Genomic DNA, 18500 nt, shown 5'->3' on the forward strand with positions numbered 1-18500 from the left:
TTATACAACCGTTGACAGTGTTGACTAAAGTTTATGGCCGGTATTCATAATCAGATCTTATTTCAAGACCGTCTTAAGGTGATCCTAAAGCTGTCTGTTAATACCTACACTCGTTTTTAACAATATTTGCTTCGTATAAAAATTCTACAACTTGATGTTACAAAATGAGGGTGCAGGTCCATTCAGTAGACATCAAGGAATATCATACCCTAAGAGCAAAAAGTCGACTTTAAATCGACTTGAAGTCGACTTCTACCGATACTGACTTGGCAGAAAGTCGACTTTTTTAAGGACGAAAGTCGACTTGAAGTCGACTTGAAGTCGGCGAATGTCTCAAAAAACGCCGACTAAAAGTCGACTTTTCGTCATGACGGGAAGTCGACTTCTTGTCATGACGGAAAGTCGACTTTTAGTCGGCGTTTTTTGAGACATTCGCCGACTTCAAGTCGACTTCAAGTCGACTTTCGTCCTTAAAAAAGTCGACTTCTCTGCCAAGTCAGTTTCGGTAGAAGTCGACTTCAAGTCGACTTCCCGTCATGACGGAAAATCGACTTCCCGCCAACTTTTAAAGTCGATAAAATAAACCGCCGCCGCGTACGTCTGGAGGTCGGTTGTGTATCTTGAAATGAGGTAAAAATGACAAAAGTTAACAGATTTTATTAGATTCTGATAAATAAAATCGTAGATACGCTAATGAATTTTCTCACTTTTGTAATTTTTACCTCATTATTTCAAGATACACAATCGACCCTTTGCTGGAAGGCTAAAACTGATGCATTTCGATTTTTTTTCATATATAAAATAATTTAATTATCTAAAAAACTGTATAATTACAATCCTAATGTTTTATTCTTAATTACAAAGGCGGCCACTGTGTGCCGTCATATCTGTGCCACTTCTGCGTGCGCGGATTCCGGCAGCCACTTCTTGTAAGCTGACAACAGAACTAAAATTATAAATATATAATATCCACAGACTTTTATACTAGACCATTAACATCTATGGACGCACTGCCGAAAAGCTGATGCGAGTGCGAGGTGCAAGTGTTAGTGAAGGGTGCGGCCATATTGAATTAACAATAAGTCACTATCGGGTGTTCAGTTGCTCATGATGTGCGTTTATCTGCATTCGTTATTACAGTACATAACGAAGCAGGCGAATGTTTTTGTGTTAAATATTGGTACATGTTATCAATAAGTTTGTAAGTCATGCCTTCAACGTGTAGCTACTTGAATGCCGAAATCGAACCACTACTCCTGTAGTATTAAACCCTTTCTTTTGGACATTCTGTATATGCCAGACTATTGTATAGAAATCTTGTATAAAACTACTTGTATAGAATCTGTAGTATAGCATATCTTGACTAAAATCAACATGGCGGCAAGCATCACGGCCGAGATGCCTGTCAGCGGTCTAGTATTGTATAGAAGTCTACTCGATGATAATATCTAAATATTATTTTATAAATTAAAATCTCACATTTTTCATCCAAACCCCAGATTTCTAGCAGTTTGTATTTGGACACGACTCCCTGCGACTGCAACGTTTCTACTATTGCTTGAGTGCGTGGTATCAACCTGAAAAAATCGTATTGAATTGATGTAATCTATTCGATGAATCAACGTGAAATCGAAAGGAGATAGAATAACGATTTACCTGGCCCATGACTTGGTGATGCTCCCAGGTGTCGTCAGCAACGACGGAACAAATCGTTTCAGCTTAGGGTACACTTGACCCTCCAAGAAGAAATACGCGAACCACTTTACACCGTCCACAGATGCTCTATATCCATCGATGGTAGTCCCCATCCGGCCTTTCCAAATGTACCAGACACGCGGCAAATGATCTTCCCGGTTCCTTGATTATATCTATAAATGAGAATAATATTCGATCATAATGAAGATTAATATCTTTATAAATAAATAGGGAAAACATTATAAAGCAACAATTGTGATAAAAATACCTTGGCGGTGGATCAACCAATGATTCACTAAGATGGCATAGCGTGGAAGCGAATTTCGGCAATCATTCGGGTTTTATCGCCGTGACACCTCGCATATACATCTTATTCGTTTCGTACACCTCTTTATAAACCACCTATTCCGGACTGATTTTCCGTAGAACGCACGAAGAATGCATGAACCAGGTTCCTCCATTTCTGATGGTGTTCTGAAAGATGGTTCAGAATAGAGAGGTCGCATTCAATAGGTCTTAATTATCGATGATAATTAATAACACACCATACCTAACCTCTAAAGCATATTTCCACTTGGCCTTAAGGCCTTCACACACAAATCGACGGAAGACGTAAGACGTAAATCGTAAGGAAATCCACCAATCAGAGTCGACTATTCCCCTCTTTAAGAGGGAAGAAGAGGGGAATAGTCGACTCTGATTTGTGGATTTCCTTACGATTTACGTCTTACGTCTTCCGTCGATTTGTGTGTCCGGGGCTTTATCCTGATCCTCTTTTAGACCCGCCATACCTGCAAGAACTATCTGGCGCAGCAATTTCGCTTCCATGTCGGTTGGTAACGGCATTCTGTAACAATACTTGTTGTAGACAATGTAGACAACCGTCTCAAACATATTGCAACATACATACAGTCAAATTCCAGTATTCTGATCTAATCGAGGAAGTCAACGGGAAGACAATGATGACGACGACGACGACGTTTCGTGGCGGTGGTTGATAGCGCGGCGCTTTTCGACGTCTTATCGTGTCCTGTCTCGCGGCATGTATTCCTTGCACTCGCGTAAACATTAATTTTCTCCTCCAGCCTCCTCGAGATTCGCCGCCATATTGATGACGCGCCGCTTGACTGCTTTCCGTCTTTTTATAGTCGACTATTTAGAAGTCGACTTTTAGTCGACTTTCCGCCATTTTTAGAAGTCGACTAGAAGTCGACTTATAAAAGTCAACTTTCCGTTGACTTTTATAAGTCGACTATTTAGAAGTCGACTTTTAGTCGACTTTTCGCCATTTTTAGAAGTCGTATGAGTTGATTCAGCTTGAACTCTTTACAATTACGACGCTTGTCTGGCGTTACAACATAACCTAACCTGTCAGCTTTTTCGACGTGCGAAGAAAAATGTGTTTATAGATAAATTGGCATAGATATACGGTTTACGACGACTTCATTGCTTACGATAGATGTAGCCTTACCCTTAGGCTGAGTTTCCACTGAGCGCGTCACGCGTCGCGTCATCACAAGTTAACCAATCAAAACATCCCATTTCATTACATTCTTGTGACGGGATCGAAATGGGATGTTTTGATTGGATGACGCGACGCGTGACGCGCTCAGTGGAAACTCAGCCTTAAGCCCATTCTAAAATAGCCGTAAAAGTATGTTTTAAGACGTAAGCAGTAAAAATTGACCAACTACAGTCGATCATTCTTGGATTGTAAAAATCCTATTAGTCAATAGCTTATATACTGCTTACGTCTTACGGACCTTAGCACATAAGAAAAACTTAAGGGTCGACAGGAGTAACACTACCGACCTCTGTCGGGTTGCTTAGCTGCGAGTCCGTATATTATTTATTATAAATTTTTTAAGAGCCAAAATGGAAAATCCGGCTCTGTACCAGCTTGCGGCTGATCTTACTGATTAAAACGAGCATAAGTTTAATGAGATTCGTTAATTAATTTGGCTAAAATTTGAAACAACTGTTTTTAAGCAGCTTTGCAGCTCTAAGCAAGCCTGAAAAAGCTGCTTAGAAAAGGTTATCCCAAATTTTAGCCAAATTAATTAACGAATCTCATTAAACTTATGCTCGTTTTAATCAGTGAGATCAGCCGCAAGCTGGTACAGAGCCGGATTTTCCATTTTGGCTCTTAAAAAATTTATAATAAATAAAATACGGATCGCAGCTAAGCAACCCGACAGAGGTCGGTAGTGTTACTCCTGTCGACCCTTAAGCAGTAAAACTATAAGCAGTAAGGCCCCGGACACACACTTTTTCGTAACAGTAACAGTAGGATTTCGACCAATCGCGTTGCTCGATTCGAAAACGTACGGCCGTACGTTCCCGAATTGAGTAACACGATTGGTCGAAATCCTACTGTTACTGTTACGAAAAAGTGTGTGTGACTAGCTTAAGAAATCAACAGTGATTCGCTACCGCTTAGGGCCGTGCCTTAAGTTCTTGACTGTGATTGGCTGATTTGCTTACTGGTTGAGTTTTACTGCTTAAGTTTTTCTATGTGCCAAGGCCTACGCATACTTTATGGTTATTGTAGAATGGGCTTTACGATACGCTTATAACTATTTCTTCCGACATCTGAACTCTAATCTGAACTAACGACTTATTATATTGTAGACTGGCCATAAAAGTCGTATGTACATTTATGAGAGGAGTGCCTTATAAAAGAAGCTTTCGCAAGTCTTAGCCTTTTTGGTAATTATTCAGTTTACACCCCTCTCCTCCAATTTTGATGAACTTAACCTTTTTTAACCGCAAATAAATTCAACAATATTGATTTTACCGTTTATTAAAATTACCATTTATTTAAATATTATCTAATCTAACCTAACCTAACTTGTAAAAATTTTGTAACTTGTCTGTATGTTCTGAAATAACCTAACTTAACCGGACTTATAAACTAAAGCGAATATTTTTATTTTTAGATAAAACAATGAGCAAACAACCAATTCGAACTTATCAAAGAAAAACTGCGAAAAAACCTTTCGTAAGTTTATTAGCATTGTCTGCCATATCCAGTGAAAAATATAATTCTGTGGAAAACGATCATTTCGATAAAAGTGGAACATATAATAATTCTTTAAATCATGATCCATTCGAAACAACATTCGACAGAATTGCTAAAGGAGCAGTGTAAGAAAAATTTGTAACAAAGTAGATATTTTTAAGCATGTTTATATTTAATTTGAATTTACTCATTGCTTTTGTGTTTTATATATGTGTATAATATATATATATATATATATATATATATATATATATGTATATAGATCTGTTCGTGTTGCCTTAGAATTTTCGCTTTCTCTTTCTTTAACGTCCAATATATATTTATCTTGTTTGAAGTGTAGGAATTTGTGGAAATTTTAAGCAACATGAATAAATCTATATATTTTAATTAATCTATGCGGTTGTCTCCAAAACTATTGCTTATTCGAAAAAATGTTATAAATAAGCTTACTTTATTTTGAGAGAGACATCTTATGGACACTACGTAAGTGTAGGTGTCTGTAAGATTTCAAGGTGCCCTTTGTGTTTTTTTAATGGAATTTTTTATTTTTTATTTTGTATTACTTTTTCTATTAATCAAATTGAACAACTTTTATCTGAAACTTTTCTTTATTTGCCTAAGATTTTATGAGATATTCAATGAAAATTTGATAAATTTTTTAATATTTAGCTTACAATATCTCGATAATTGTTTGTTGGAGGGAAAAGTGACACAGAACTTTTTGAAAATAGAATTAGTGTATAAATTATGTTATAACATACATAAGTATTTACAAAAATGGGAGCATTTTTGCAACTTGCAACAGCATATTTTTGAGACCAAATCAGATCAAAAAGTCCTGTGTCACTTTTACCTGTAACAAACAATTATCGTAAGCTAAATATTGAAAATTTTATCGAATTTTCCTTGAATATCTCAAAAAATATTAAGCAAATGAAAAATGTTTCAGATGATAATTGATTGAAAGAAAAAGGTGACAAAATAAAGGCTGCATTCCGATGTTCACTGTCAGCAACTTTCAGTACTGAAAATCTATAGTATACGTGACGTAAAATATAGATTTGCAGTACTGACAGTGAATATCGGAATGCATCAGCCAAAAAAAGTGTGCAAATTAGAAACTTGCACATTGCTTCCTCATCATTACAGATCACTACCATTGCTCCTATTTTATTTCGCTCATGAAGCTTCCTCTATGAGGAAGCTTGTATTTTATTTGATGCATAATTATTAGTATTTATTAGTTTGGCTTCCTCATGGTGGAAGCTTTATGAGCGAAATAAAATAGGAGCAATGATAGCGATCTGTATAATGATGAGGAAGCAATGTGCAAGTTTCTAATTTGCACACTTTTTTTCATTTTAAATTTAACCTAGTTTTATAAATTGGAAAAGAATTAGTATAGTAGCACAAGTGGGGTTTTACAATTGACGCAATGTCAAATCGATGTTGACTTTGTGAATTCAGGCTACATGGTCCATATATGGATTTCGCATATGGATCTTTGATCGCGTATAAAGCTGGATCTAATCAACCAAATCTTAAAGAATTATATATGAAATAGAGGTAGAAAAGACTGAAGAATATAATAGAATTAGAAATAATCTGATATCTCAAAATTTGTGGAAGTTAGAGCAGCCACGGTCATTTCTAAAAAAATTTAAAATTTTATAAAAAATGAACCTTTTTACCGATCATCGCCAAATTCAATACCAACCTTCTTAATGATACTCTACATTTGAAAAAAAATTGTGCCCGATATCTCAAAATTTGCGGAAGTTAGAGCAACCACGGACATCAAATCCGTACACACACGCACGGACATTTTTTTAACGTAATTTTTCGACATTTTAGAACATATTAGCATAAAAAACTCAAAAACAATCTTTTCTTTGGTTTTTTCTACCCCTATTTCATATATAATTCTTTTAAATTTGATTGATTAGACCCAACTTTATACGCAATCAAAGGTTCATATACGACGAAAACAAAGCTTCCTCTATGAAAAAACAATAGAGGATTTTATCCTCTTCTAAAATTAAAAAAAAAAACAAAGATTATCTTAAAATCTCACAAATACCTCTACCTCTACCTATGCAAGATGTGTTCATCTTAAGAAGACCCCTCAAAATAGAGTAAGTTCTGTTTGAAAAATTTTTTTGAATAACAAATAATTTGGGAGATAACCGTGTAGATTAATTAAAATGGCCCACCCTGTAAAACATAATATACATATATTGAAAATTATGTATATGTATACTTATTTAATCTTGAATTTATTTTAACACAGTGTGCCTCCTATGCCATTGGATATAAACAAAAATGATTCATGGAAAGGCAGTAGTAGCGATAGTGATATTAATGATGTAACAAATATAAAATCTCTTAAACATACATCCAATCTTTTTATGTACAATAGTATACCTAGTCCAACATATGTTAGCCATAAAGTAGCTCATAAACGTAGAAAACAAAAAGGATGTGAGCCAGAAATTTCCACAAGAATATTACCTAAAAGAATAAGAGTGATGTCAATAAAAAATAAAATGCAGCCAGGAAAAGCACAGGTACATACAATATATTTTCTATTTATATTTCTACAGTATATTTATAGGAATAAACAGTTAAATTTGTTTCTAATAATATGTATTAATAAGCAGGAGCTGAAGAGACAAGTAAATAAGATACAAAAGAAAAAGATGCTAAAAGATGAGTTTAAGTCTAGTCGTGTGTGCAATGGACAGGTATCTCATTTAAATTCTAACACTATGGATAATTTGAAAGAAGCCTCATATAAGAATGGTATTTCACATGACAATAACTATAAACATTTGCATCAAAATGCTTTAAAGATCAACAAGAGAATTACATTACAAAATAAATCAATTAGAACAAGTGATTCCATCACAGATTTCAAACAAATAGCAAATTATCAACAAATCATCAAGCCATGTTTTGTTAAGCTAAATACTTGCGCTGTTCAGAATTACACATTGAATCGTGAAGAGATTGCAGAAAACAAGCAAGATATACTGCACAGTGTAAAATGCTTGTATACAGATACTTTACAGACTGACAAAGATGTTTCTAAAACACAGAATATTATTTCGCGATCAGTCTCAACTGAATATAATGACTTTGGAAACTTTAAACACAAGTCAGTCAAACAATGCTCTGTAGCAATATGTGATAATATTGTTAAAGATTGGTACGTATTGAAGAGTAAAAGAAACATGAAAAATACTATCAATATAAGTGACAAGTCAAATATATTGCATTTAGTTTTCCATAATTCATCTGAAATTATACCAAATTGCAATAAAAGTATTGAGTTTGCACCGTATGATACGAAAAAAATTAAAAATAGTTTTGTAAAAGTGGAAAGATTAAAAATAGAAGAGTTTATAAAGAAAAATGGTACAGTATCTAATAAAAAAAAGCAAAATTTAGCTTCTAGCACTCCTATTGGCAAACAAGTCAAACCTTCCACCAATTTAATAAATTTTTCACCTATTAATTCTAATATTTATGACAAGTTACATTGGAGCCATGAATGTTCATTAGTAACTACAAAGGAAAATATTTCCAACATTGATCGGAAAGATTCTCGTTCTTTGATGTCAGAATGCTATAAACTCGATCCTGCAGAAATACAGGAACAACAAACACAAGTTTTATTGTCCCAGAAATCCCAAATGTCTACAGATTCCGCTCTTAAGAACGAAATAACATCTTACAAGGACAATACTCATACAGTTACTCAGAAATATGAAACAAAATGTAATGTTGAAATTCCGTATTCCTTAAATGTGTCTGCTGCAAGTACTAATCAATCACGATCATTATTTGACGATACAGCATATAATCATTTGGCGAAAGGTACAAATAAAGATAACATAAAAGAAAGATGTTTTTCGGATGCGCTGGCATGTAAATTTGCAAAAATAAGTAAGGCGGATTCATCCGTTGACTTATGTTTAGAACAAAAGCAATTATTAAGTGACAATGAGCAAGCTGATGCAAGCTCGCGATACATACCTTCTAAAGTATGTATAACATTCAGAGATTTAGATAATGACATGCATATGAGACAAAGAATAAATGCTGTAGAAACGGTTCACGAAAATCTTAAAGATGAAACTGTTGACATTAGTAAACATAGTGTACTCGGTAAAAGTCAAGATAATATGGTTGATGCTTGTCCCTTTACACGATTGCAAGATCCGATCAGAATAGGAAGAAGAATACAGTATCCTAAATGGCATCTTAGCATGTCAAATATCTCCAATAGTTTGAATAATGAAGCCACACAATCGAACAACGAAATATTTTGTTGTGTCGCAACTGATAAAGATTTTTCTAATGTTCAATTAGCATATAATTCTGAGCGTTCCGCAGAGCGTTCTAAAAATGTAATAAATTCGTCTTTTGATCATTCTGAATCATTCAATTGTGCGACTCAATACAATAGTACAAATAAACAAATAGAGAAATCTGTTTTTTTAAAACCGGGCAAGTATTGGGCTAGATCTTTGTCAATATTAAACAATATAAACAATGGATCCGATTTAGACAAGTTAAGTATTGGAAAAGGGAAAAAATGGAGGCACAGCGTTAGAAATATATTGGATATGCAGAAACGAGGTAATTTTTTATATTAGATAATTATAATACTAACATGTTAAAGAATGTACATATGTATGCATGCATATCGTAATGCAAACATAAATTACATAAATTATTATAAGAAATCATTTCTTATACATCGATATCGATAAAGCTATATCTTTTTTATAAAAATGATTTTTATTTTACATGTAATTTTTCAGTTATTTTTGTAACAGACAATGCTTTCCATTTAGTGACACAAACGTCATTCTATCTTTCTTGACATTAAATGTAACAAAGACAGAATGATACTTGTGTCGATTTGTGTCACTAAATAAAAGCACTCTGTGTACTTTTACTACATAGATAACATACGTACGTATACATACCTGATTATACATACTTATATACATACGTATACATACTTATTAAGAATAATGCAATAGCACTAATAGCACGCTCCGCGAACCTACCCTATATAAGTTTATATATTATAAGTAAGATTCCGAATATTTATATTATTTTAGGCTACAGTCCATTTGATGCTACAAATGCTTTGAAGCATTTGTAATGTTAAGTGGACTGTAGCCTTAATTTTCTTAAAAAACAACTGTAGGTAATTTATTAAACAATATTTTTATTTAGAGGCAATAACCAATAACATCTTATGAACAAATATAATAAGAAGTGTCTTGTGATTTGTATATTTAATGGTAATTATGAAGGAGAGGGGTTTTCTCACCAATTTGGCTGAAACTTTACAATTTTGTGTATTTTGGTACGTAAAACATGAATCTATAAGTTAAAATTGTCGCTCTCAATTAGGAAAAAAGTTATTAAATACTAAAGTTGACGGTTGCGTGATTGGGATGTCTGTCATTTATTATACTTTATATTTATAGACTTTAATATGCCAATTATTTTCTGCTTTAAAAAAAGCATAATAACTCTATTTCTATTATCTAACCATTTATTCAATAGATATATTCTAGCATATTCAGTACAACATAACTGCATATTTTCCAAAGAAAATAATAATTTATGTTTTTTGTTAAAGCCGAGAATAGTTGGACCAACCATATTTAGTACAACAAAAACTGCATATTTTTCAAAGAAAATAATAATGCCATAATATATTGTAAATGATTAAAAAAGATAATAGAAATAGTTATTATGCTTTTTTTACAGCAGAAAATGGCATATTAAAAAGTCTATAAATACAAAGTATAATAATAAATGACAGACATTCTAACCACGCAACTGTCAACTTTAGTACTTAATAACTTTTTTTCTAATTAAGGGCGACAATTTTAACTTATACATTTATGTTTTACGCACCAAAATACACACAATTGTGAAGTTTCAGCCAAATCGGTGAGGAAGCCCCTCTCTTTCATAATTACCCATTTTTATAATAATGAGACTGAGTAAAAAAAGAGTTTTGATAGTTGTATTTATAGTTTTCAGTAAATGGATAGACTTTGTGGTATTTATAATCTGATAGTATTATACAGTATATACAAGGTGTAACAAAAAAGTTGTCCGCTATTTTAAGGATGAATAGTACACATCAAAATAATGAAAAAAATTCCTATCAATATAGATTCGCAAATGATTTCCTACTGAGTTATGGGCATTACAACTTTTGAGCTTAAATTCGGTTTATTAACGAACAGAATACATTTTAAGTTGTCAAAATACGTACAAAAATTAAAGAAAATGTTCAAAATGGCATCTTTGCATGAACAATACATATTGTTCGATTCGGTACCAATGTGTACAGGATGGATGTGCAGAAATACGTAATATTCCTGGTATCTTTGAACATTTTAGGGCGAACATGAGAAATGAACAATTTATTGTCATGCAAGGATGCCACTTTGAACATCTTTAATTTTTGTACGTATTTTGACAACTTCGAACGTATTCTGTTCGTTAATAAACCGAATTTGAGCTCAAAAGTTGTAATGCCCATAACTTAATAGGAAATCATTTGCGAATCTATATTAATAAGAATTTTTTTCATAATTTTTATACGTACTATTTACTCTTAAAGTAGCGGAAAACTTTTTTGTTACAACCTGTATATACAACCTGTATATAGTGTGGTAGACCACTAGTAAAATTGTAACAATTATTATGTGCAGGAATTTTCCAAAGTTGCTTGAAAAAAGGCAAAAATGATACGGATCTATCTAGTGATAGACTCAATGCGTCAAACGTATCACCATTTGACAGTAACAGCTGTAAAGAATTCAATGTAACGAATTATACTAGATTTTCTAAAAGAATCTCAGTGAGAGTTGTGCTTAATAATACAAGCATCAAGCGTGATATCAAAGATACTCCATTTCTTGAAGCATTTGGAATAACAACAGAAAAATCTCCGAACTTGAAACTATCATGTAAGTATTTTCACTCATATGTTGCTATATTCTATTCGTTTTACGACAATACATATTTATATATTACACGGAATATTATATTAATTGATATAAATAAAACGAATATTACAGATCAAGAGGAATCATTGATACATGATGATCGAATTATCAGTAGTTCCACAATTGCGAGAGACGTTGTTTTACAGAAATGTTCCCAAAACTGTTATATGTCTTTTGCGGATCGTTTCCCAGATTCGTATGTAAATCTTTGTATATATTTGTATAGTTATTAGTTATTAACACTATAATATATATAAACTGTATTATTAATTGTTTATATTGACAGCTATTTAGAACATTGTTGCAAAATAGGCGAAGGTGTTTATGGAGAAGTTTTTCTTTACGAGTACGATGGTAAAAAATCTGTTATAAAAATTATTCCTATAGAAAACGAACAGTTAGTCAATGGTGAGCAACAAAAGAAATTCAGTGAAATATTGTCAGAAATTATGATTGCAAAGTGAGTCAACTCATTATGTAAGTCAATTGCATGCAGACATTATTGATAAAAATCACTAAAGAGGATGTTTGCAGAGAATTGGATGATCTGAAATTAAATGCTACATACAAAACTAATGGATTCGTAGAAGTTAAAAATATCAGCTGTATTAAAGGAAAATATCCAGAGAAACTCATAGAACTTTGGAATATTTATGATAATAACAAAACATCCGATAACGATTGTCCATCGATGTTTGGTGAAAATCAATTATATATTGCTCTTGAACTCGGCCACGGTGGAGAAGATCTTGAAGCCTTCGTTTTCCAAACCGCGGAAGAGGCTTATGCTTTATTTTTACAGGTCTGTTATTTATAATTGCGGTAAGGTACAAATACACTTTTCGAAAATTATGTTTAATTAGTTATTCATCCATTAGTATTTAAATTTTTATTTTTTACAGATAGCATTAGCATTAGCAATTGCAGAAAAGGCACTTGAATTTGAACATAGAGACTTGCATTGGGGTAATGTATTGGTATCAAGAACAAAAGAACCATATATTTATTACAATCTTGGCGGGAGAGAGGTCAAGTTTCCTAGCAAAGGTGTAAAGGTGTGTTCTACGCGAAAGACGTTTTAAATACTATTACAACTTTGATGTATAACTTTAATGAATTTTTTTTCAAGGTATCTATAATAGATTTTACACTATCGAGAATGCTATACCAAGGGTGCTGCATATATAATGATCTTGCACTAGATCCAGCTTTATTTACTGCTCATGGCGAATATCAATTTGAGATTTATCGTCTTATGCGTGACAAAATTCAGTAAGTTGCACATGTTTTATTTTGTATCTTTTTTTTTATACCGTATTTTTATTATGTATGTAGGAATAATTGGCGAAAATTTGAACCATATACGAATGTTCTGTGGTTACATTACATCTTGGATAAAATGATTACGGTAGTAAGATACAAAAGGAAGAACTTGAAAGTACATAAACACACTGTTATCAAATTAAAAGACTTTAAAGATACAATTTTAAACTACGACAGTGCATACGACTTTGTAATCAATTCTAATAGCGTTGTGTATTTGTGATGTAAACCCATATGAAAAAATGATAATAAATCAAACTACAAAATTTTTTAGATATTCTGTAATATTTAACAAATATAATGATACATATAAATAATATAATTGTCATATTATTACAACATTGAAGCCCTAAAATTGTAATATGTATGTACATGTACTCCGTCCAACGTGATCCAACGAGAGATTGAGAGTAGATCAGACGAAAACTCGTCCGTCTCGCGCAGGTCTCTTCCCATGGACTCATGGAAAACCTAAAAAGTACCCCTCCACATTGCCGTACTGCTTGACATCTTGCCAGTGCGACTTCTACGGTAGAAGTTCTACCGTAAATAAAAGTGTTTTCCATTTACTGACACAATACTACGCTTACGCGAGCGTTACTTCTGTAGTAACTTACGATAATTCCTTCGCGTAAACGGGATTTTTCTTCGCGTAAACGACATTTTGTAGTAACTTACGATAATTTACTCCGCGTAAACGAGTGATATATCGTAAGTTACTACAGAAGTAAATAAAGCCCGGTGTCCACGATGCAAGAACTGTGTCCAAGTTTCGATTTAAGCCAATCAACTTGCAGCTCTTACAGAAAAGTAGCAGTTTCATTGGCTTAAACCGAAACTTGGACCCAGTTCTTGCATCGTGGACACCGGGCTTAACGCTCCACAATGCTAGGTCTACAATGCGAGTCGTAAAGTCGTGAGTCGTAAGAATTGACCAATCACAGTCGATTATTCTCCTCAAATTCGATTGTGATTGGTCAATTCTTACGACTCGCGACTTTACGATTCGCATTGTAGACCTCTAGCATAATGCTAGGTCTACAATTAATGCGAGTCGCAAAGTCGTGGTCGTGAGTCGCAAGACGTGACCAATCACAGTCGATTATTCTCCTCAAATTCGATTGTGCGTGGTCACGTCTTGCGACTCACGACTTTGCGACTCGCATTGTAGACCCCGCATAACGCTCGCATACAGCTATATCCACAGAAATCTGCATAAGTCCATAAACATAAGCATAAGAGAATTGATTGGTCCATATGCATGTGCATAAGGAAATAGACCAATCCGTTTCTTTATGCATATGGTTATGCACCTATGCAAGTTTGTGTGGATATCGCTTAAGGTCAATCCAGACAAACTTGCATAGCGCATAAACATAAGCATAAGAGATTTGATTGGTCCATATGCATGTGCATATGGACCAATCAAGTCTTTTATGCTTATGTTTATGGGCTTATTCAAGTTTGTGTGGATATAGCTTTAAGCCTAGGTTACATTTATCGTAATGTTCACCGTAAGCTCGTCGTAACAGTCGTAAAGGCCATTGCACGTAACAAAGTTTTAGTTAAAATAATCGTAAGGCCGTAAGAAAATAGACCAATCACAGTCGATTATTCTCCTTGAGCTCGAAGAATAATCGAATGTGATTGGTCTATTTTCTTACGGCCTTACGATTATGACTAAAACTTTGTTACGTGCAATGGCCTTAACGCTCGTCGTAATCGCTATCGTAAGCTCATCGTATGAGTTGATTCAGCTTGAACTCTTTACAATTACAATGCTTGTCTGGCGTTACAACATAACCTAACCTGTCAGCTTTCTCGACGTGCGAAGAAAAATGTGTTTATAGATAAATTCACACATTTCTGCACAACGTATAATTCGTAAGCATAAGAAAATTGATTGGTCTATTGCCTTATGCACATGTGTATGGACCAATCAATTTTCTTATGCTTACGCATTATGCATTGTGCAGAAGTGTGTGCTCCCCGCTTTTAGGGTCAAAGCACATAACATGGCGTAGCGATATACGACGGTCGTAGTCCCTGACCTGACAGATCAGGATACGCCAAAGCTTGTGCGTTACTTACGTCCACGACTACGACTGTCATATGTGCTTTGGCCCTTAGGGTTGATTTATAATAGCCGTAACCGTTGATTTAAGCCGTAATCTTTAAGAAATTGACCAATCACAGTCGAATGTGAGAAGAATAATCGACTGTGATTGGTCAATTTCTTAAAGATTACGGCTTAAATCAACGGTTACGGCTATTATAAATCAACCCTTACCCTTATGCTAAAAGACTCCATAGACGCGGAAACGCCATGCGGCAGAGTGCGTTGACCAATCACAAATTTTGATTTTGCCGCAGGCGACTTGCGGCAGCCTTCTGATTGGTCAACGCACTCTACCGCACGGCGTTTCCGCGTCTATGGAGTCTTTAGCATTATAGAGCCTGGTTCTGGAACGCAGCCCAGAAGTCACGTATGCACTTATACATTTTAGTTAACTAGAGTGAATTTTGGAACGCAACCAGCAGAAGAAGACCGAATGCGAATAAAATATAACCTACAATGAAAGTATCTCAACCGTCTCAACTTAATTTTTAGAAGTCTATTATCGCGAATTATAAAAGAAAAATGGAATGCACTGAGGAAGATTGGTCTGTAGAATGTTCCGATGATGAGAAATATGAGGTGGATGAAAAGGTGAAATATCTAACTTATTTGACGTCAAGATTCAGTTAAATCATTATTATCTTGTATATAATTTTGAAAAAGATTTTTATCATATAATTTATTATACAATCTCATTGATTATATTTTGACAATTTGCTGATAAATATGTGTGTCTTAGCTTACATTTAAAACTTTACCATGACAAGTATCTTTATATTTGTCTGTTTGCATAGCATAAATGGAATATAAAGGCTGAAGACATAGTTTCATTGATTGAAGGTTTAGAAGTAAACAATTGTGTTCTGGAACTTGAATGGAAGTGTCCTGGCAGACGAGGACCTTCTCCTGTTCCTTCAAACAACCTACAACAAGAGCTCGAGTCTCCAGAATACAAGTCAGCATCGATTTTTTTAATTATCCTTATTCAATTTTTTATATTGATAATATTTTTACAGGACTGAAGAAAAGTCAGACTTTGATTTCATGGATGAGATGTCATCGCCGAGATTACCAGTTCGGAGAATCGGTGAAAGTACTCCAAAAGGTAGTGCCAAAAAAAAGATCGCTAGTTTTAATGGAGTAATATCTACAATGTTAAGACATCGTAGATTAGAGCAACAAGAAATAAATTCAAGCCCAAAGAAGATTGAATCTCCTAGGTTAAAGCCACACCCTACTTAAAAATATACAACGTTTACAATAAATAATAATAATAAATATACAACATATATACAAATTGAACCAGTAGAAAACTTCAGATAAAGTTTAATATAAACATAAAGATACTGTATGAACAGAAAGTTCTCTCTGTGTGTGTGTGTGTGTGTGTGTAGACTGCACTGTATGTATACTGTAATAATAATTTGTAATATTTTTACTAGAAGTTCTATTAAAGAATGAGATGTTAGATCTATTTAAAAATGTCTTCAGTTCATCCTAATATTTCCACACTACATACAGTAATTGTTATGAATTGATATATTTCTGAACAGATATTCATCAAGATATTTATATTTTTCTGTCAACATTTGTAAGAGAATGTAAAGATATACAATAATATACATAAAATATCAAAAAGGTTTCTACAATTAAAATAGCCGGTGTATTTTATTTTATAATTTAAAAAAATATATAAATAGCATCCAGTATACGCGCCTAAAGAAAAACAGCAACATTTACAATTAGTAGCAACGCTTTCATTATCTTATTTTAAAAAATAATTTTATTAAAATATTATTTCCTTTCCTTAATTACATTGATTTTATTACTGTCACCAGAAGATATCTTTTAAATAAAATAATTTAATGTATTTTTTGATAAAAAATATAAGAGCATATTTAAAAAAATTAAATGCTGACATTTCGCAAAAAATTATATTAGAGGTAGTTCGGGTATTTTGAACCATATCCTAAGCCTTTTTCAATGTAACTTGAAAACTATTAAAGATAACTGAACTTTGTTTACACTGAGTTGTAATGCCAAATGTTTGTTGCAACGTGTTTCTAACCAATTTCGTTTATTTATAGCGAGTTTAATGTTGTAGTAAAATTTTCGAAGGTAAATTTTTGTCGGGAAATTTGAACTATTACTACGTTTACGCGAGCGTTACTTACAGTAACTTACGATAATTCCTTTGCGTAAACGGGATTTTCCTTCGCGTAAACGGGATTTTGTAGTAACTTACGATAATTTACTCCGCGTAAACGAGTGATATATCGTAAGTTACTACAGAAGTAACGCTCGCGTAAACGTAGTATATGTCGGGCAAGGTAAATATCACTTCATTAATCTTGCAAAAAATATCTTTTATCATGTTTCAAGGCGTTAATAATAAGTGTTTAAGGTGTTAATAATAAGGTTAAGATGTTTTTTTTTTTTTAGGTTATTAACTCCGGTTGGAGTTATAGACGCTTCAGGCTCAGTCACAATGAGAGGAATAAGGAATAAGATAAAGGAATTAGGAATAAGGCATGTTGCATCTCACTTTAATGTACGTGTACTGAAGTGAGATGCGACATTCCCTTATTCCTTATTCCTTTATCTTTCCTTATTTTTGTCATTGTGTCTGAGCCCTTCTTCTTCTTCTTCTTCTCCTTCTATTTCGTTGGCTCCTGCCTCTTTTCAGAGGACAATACGGCCAGTATTTGCCACTGTTTGTTATACAAAGTCTGGAACACTGTTAGCGTAGCGAAGTCTGAATGGAAATACCAAAAATCTGAGTGAAAACTACTGCACAGTAACAGTCGCAATACTTTCAAAAATTTTTCCTGCCGGACAAAACACGTTCGAACAGGCCCGCGCACGTTCTGCGAATGTTCTTCTTGAGACCCAATGGATTTCCGACTCCGACTCACTTGAGTCAATAGTACCACGAAATTTATATCTCTAGAGGAGCCTCTAGTTGGGTCGGAGGCGCCCTCTCGGTAGTTCGATATTCCAATGTACTTGATCTCAAATTATCTTATGAGTTTACTCTAAGGTTTGCTAGTAGAACTATGGCCGGTATTCATAGTCGGTTCTTATTTTAATATTTGTATTATTAATAAACGTTAGAATTAATCTAATTACTTTTATATTTAAATTACCATACTCAACCGAAAATGGTGCAAATAAATGTTCCTTTAACAATCCTTCGATTAATGATGATCTTTCCTCATCAAATAAAGCGCACAACCAAAAAATATGATTAATATCCTGAGTTTCCTGTCCGCACATACACTCTGAAGAG

The 18500-nt window shown here is 33.6% G+C and overlaps 3 protein-coding genes across 8 annotated transcripts; 2 read left to right on the forward strand and 1 right to left on the reverse strand.

Annotated features, from left to right (window-relative positions):
• Nucleotides 1–783: 783 nt before the first annotated feature.
• Nucleotides 784–2855, reverse strand: LOC139816026 (probable ATP-dependent RNA helicase DHX37). 4 transcript variants are annotated; one of them, XM_071783317.1, is made up of 6 exons: nt 2606–2835; nt 2246–2542; nt 1964–2169; nt 1657–1868; nt 1480–1577; nt 784–946 (listed from the first exon to the last, which is right to left on the reverse strand). In XM_071783317.1, exons 4-6 carry the CDS (start codon nt 1806–1808, stop codon nt 882–884), a joined length of 315 nt encoding a protein of 104 aa, XP_071639418.1. In that variant the 5' UTR covers nt 1809–1868; nt 1964–2169; nt 2246–2542; nt 2606–2835; the 3' UTR covers nt 784–881. The 4 variants fall into 4 exon arrangements, 1 of the variants encoding a protein (XP_071639418.1); XR_011732897.1 differs by having other exon boundaries at nt 784–1577; nt 2251–2542; nt 2606–2855; XR_011732896.1 differs by having other exon boundaries at nt 784–1577; nt 2241–2542; nt 2606–2855.
• A 1389-nt stretch (nt 2856–4244) lies between these two features.
• Haspin (haspin) lies at nt 4245–13361 on the forward strand. 3 transcript variants are annotated; one of them, XM_071782700.1, is made up of 11 exons: nt 4246–4404; nt 4635–4842; nt 7008–7284; nt 7375–9361; nt 11473–11730; nt 11842–11965; nt 12056–12229; nt 12304–12571; nt 12672–12824; nt 12899–13041; nt 13105–13361. In XM_071782700.1, the coding sequence occupies exons 2-11, from the start codon at nt 4643–4645 to the stop codon at nt 13313–13315; spliced, it is 3795 nt and encodes a 1264-aa protein (XP_071638801.1). In that variant the 5' UTR covers nt 4246–4404; nt 4635–4642; the 3' UTR covers nt 13316–13361. The 3 variants fall into 3 exon arrangements, with proteins under 3 accessions (XP_071638803.1, XP_071638801.1, XP_071638802.1); XM_071782701.1 differs by having other exon boundaries at nt 7378–9361; XM_071782702.1 differs by lacking the exons at nt 12899–13041; nt 13105–13361 and having other exon boundaries at nt 4245–4404; nt 12304–12591; nt 12672–12811.
• Nucleotides 13362–15579: 2218 nt separating this feature from the next.
• On the forward strand, nt 15580–16693 carry Pa1 (PTIP associated 1). The gene is made up of 3 exons (XM_071782703.1): nt 15580–15802; nt 16006–16166; nt 16228–16693. Exons 1-3 carry the CDS (start codon nt 15734–15736, stop codon nt 16451–16453), a joined length of 456 nt encoding a protein of 151 aa, XP_071638804.1. The 5' UTR covers nt 15580–15733; the 3' UTR covers nt 16454–16693.
• The last annotated feature ends 1807 nt before the right edge of the window (nt 16694–18500 follow it).

Source organism: Temnothorax longispinosus, chromosome 7, assembly GCF_030848805.1.
Source record: "Temnothorax longispinosus isolate EJ_2023e chromosome 7, Tlon_JGU_v1, whole genome shotgun sequence".
NCBI classification, from domain to species: domain Eukaryota; kingdom Metazoa; phylum Arthropoda; class Insecta; order Hymenoptera; family Formicidae; genus Temnothorax; species Temnothorax longispinosus.

Coding starts and splice junctions, on each gene's coding strand:
- LOC139816026 (XM_071783317.1), bottom strand. CDS start 1,808: ATGGGGACTACCATCGATGGATATAGAGCATCTGTGGACGGTGTAAAG. Junction 1,578..1,656: donor ATCACCAAGTCATGGGCCAG/GTAAATCGTTAT, acceptor CGATTTTTTCAG/GTTGATACCACGCACTCAAG. Junction 947..1,479: donor CTGGGGTTTGGATGAAAAAT/GTGAGATTTTAA, acceptor TTATAATTTTAG/TTCTGTTGTCAGCTTACAAG.
- Haspin (XM_071782700.1), top strand. CDS start 4,643: ATGAGCAAACAACCAATTCGAACTTATCAAAGAAAAACTGCGAAAAAA. Junction 11,731..11,841: donor TCCGAACTTGAAACTATCAT/GTAAGTATTTTC, acceptor CGAATATTACAG/ATCAAGAGGAATCATTGATA. Junction 12,825..12,898: donor TTCCTAGCAAAGGTGTAAAG/GTGTGTTCTACG, acceptor TTTTTTTTCAAG/GTATCTATAATAGATTTTAC.
- Pa1 (XM_071782703.1), top strand. CDS start 15,734: ATGGAATGCACTGAGGAAGATTGGTCTGTAGAATGTTCCGATGATGAG. Junction 15,803..16,005: donor AATATGAGGTGGATGAAAAG/GTGAAATATCTA, acceptor CTGTTTGCATAG/CATAAATGGAATATAAAGGC. Junction 16,167..16,227: donor CTCGAGTCTCCAGAATACAA/GTCAGCATCGAT, acceptor ATATTTTTACAG/GACTGAAGAAAAGTCAGACT.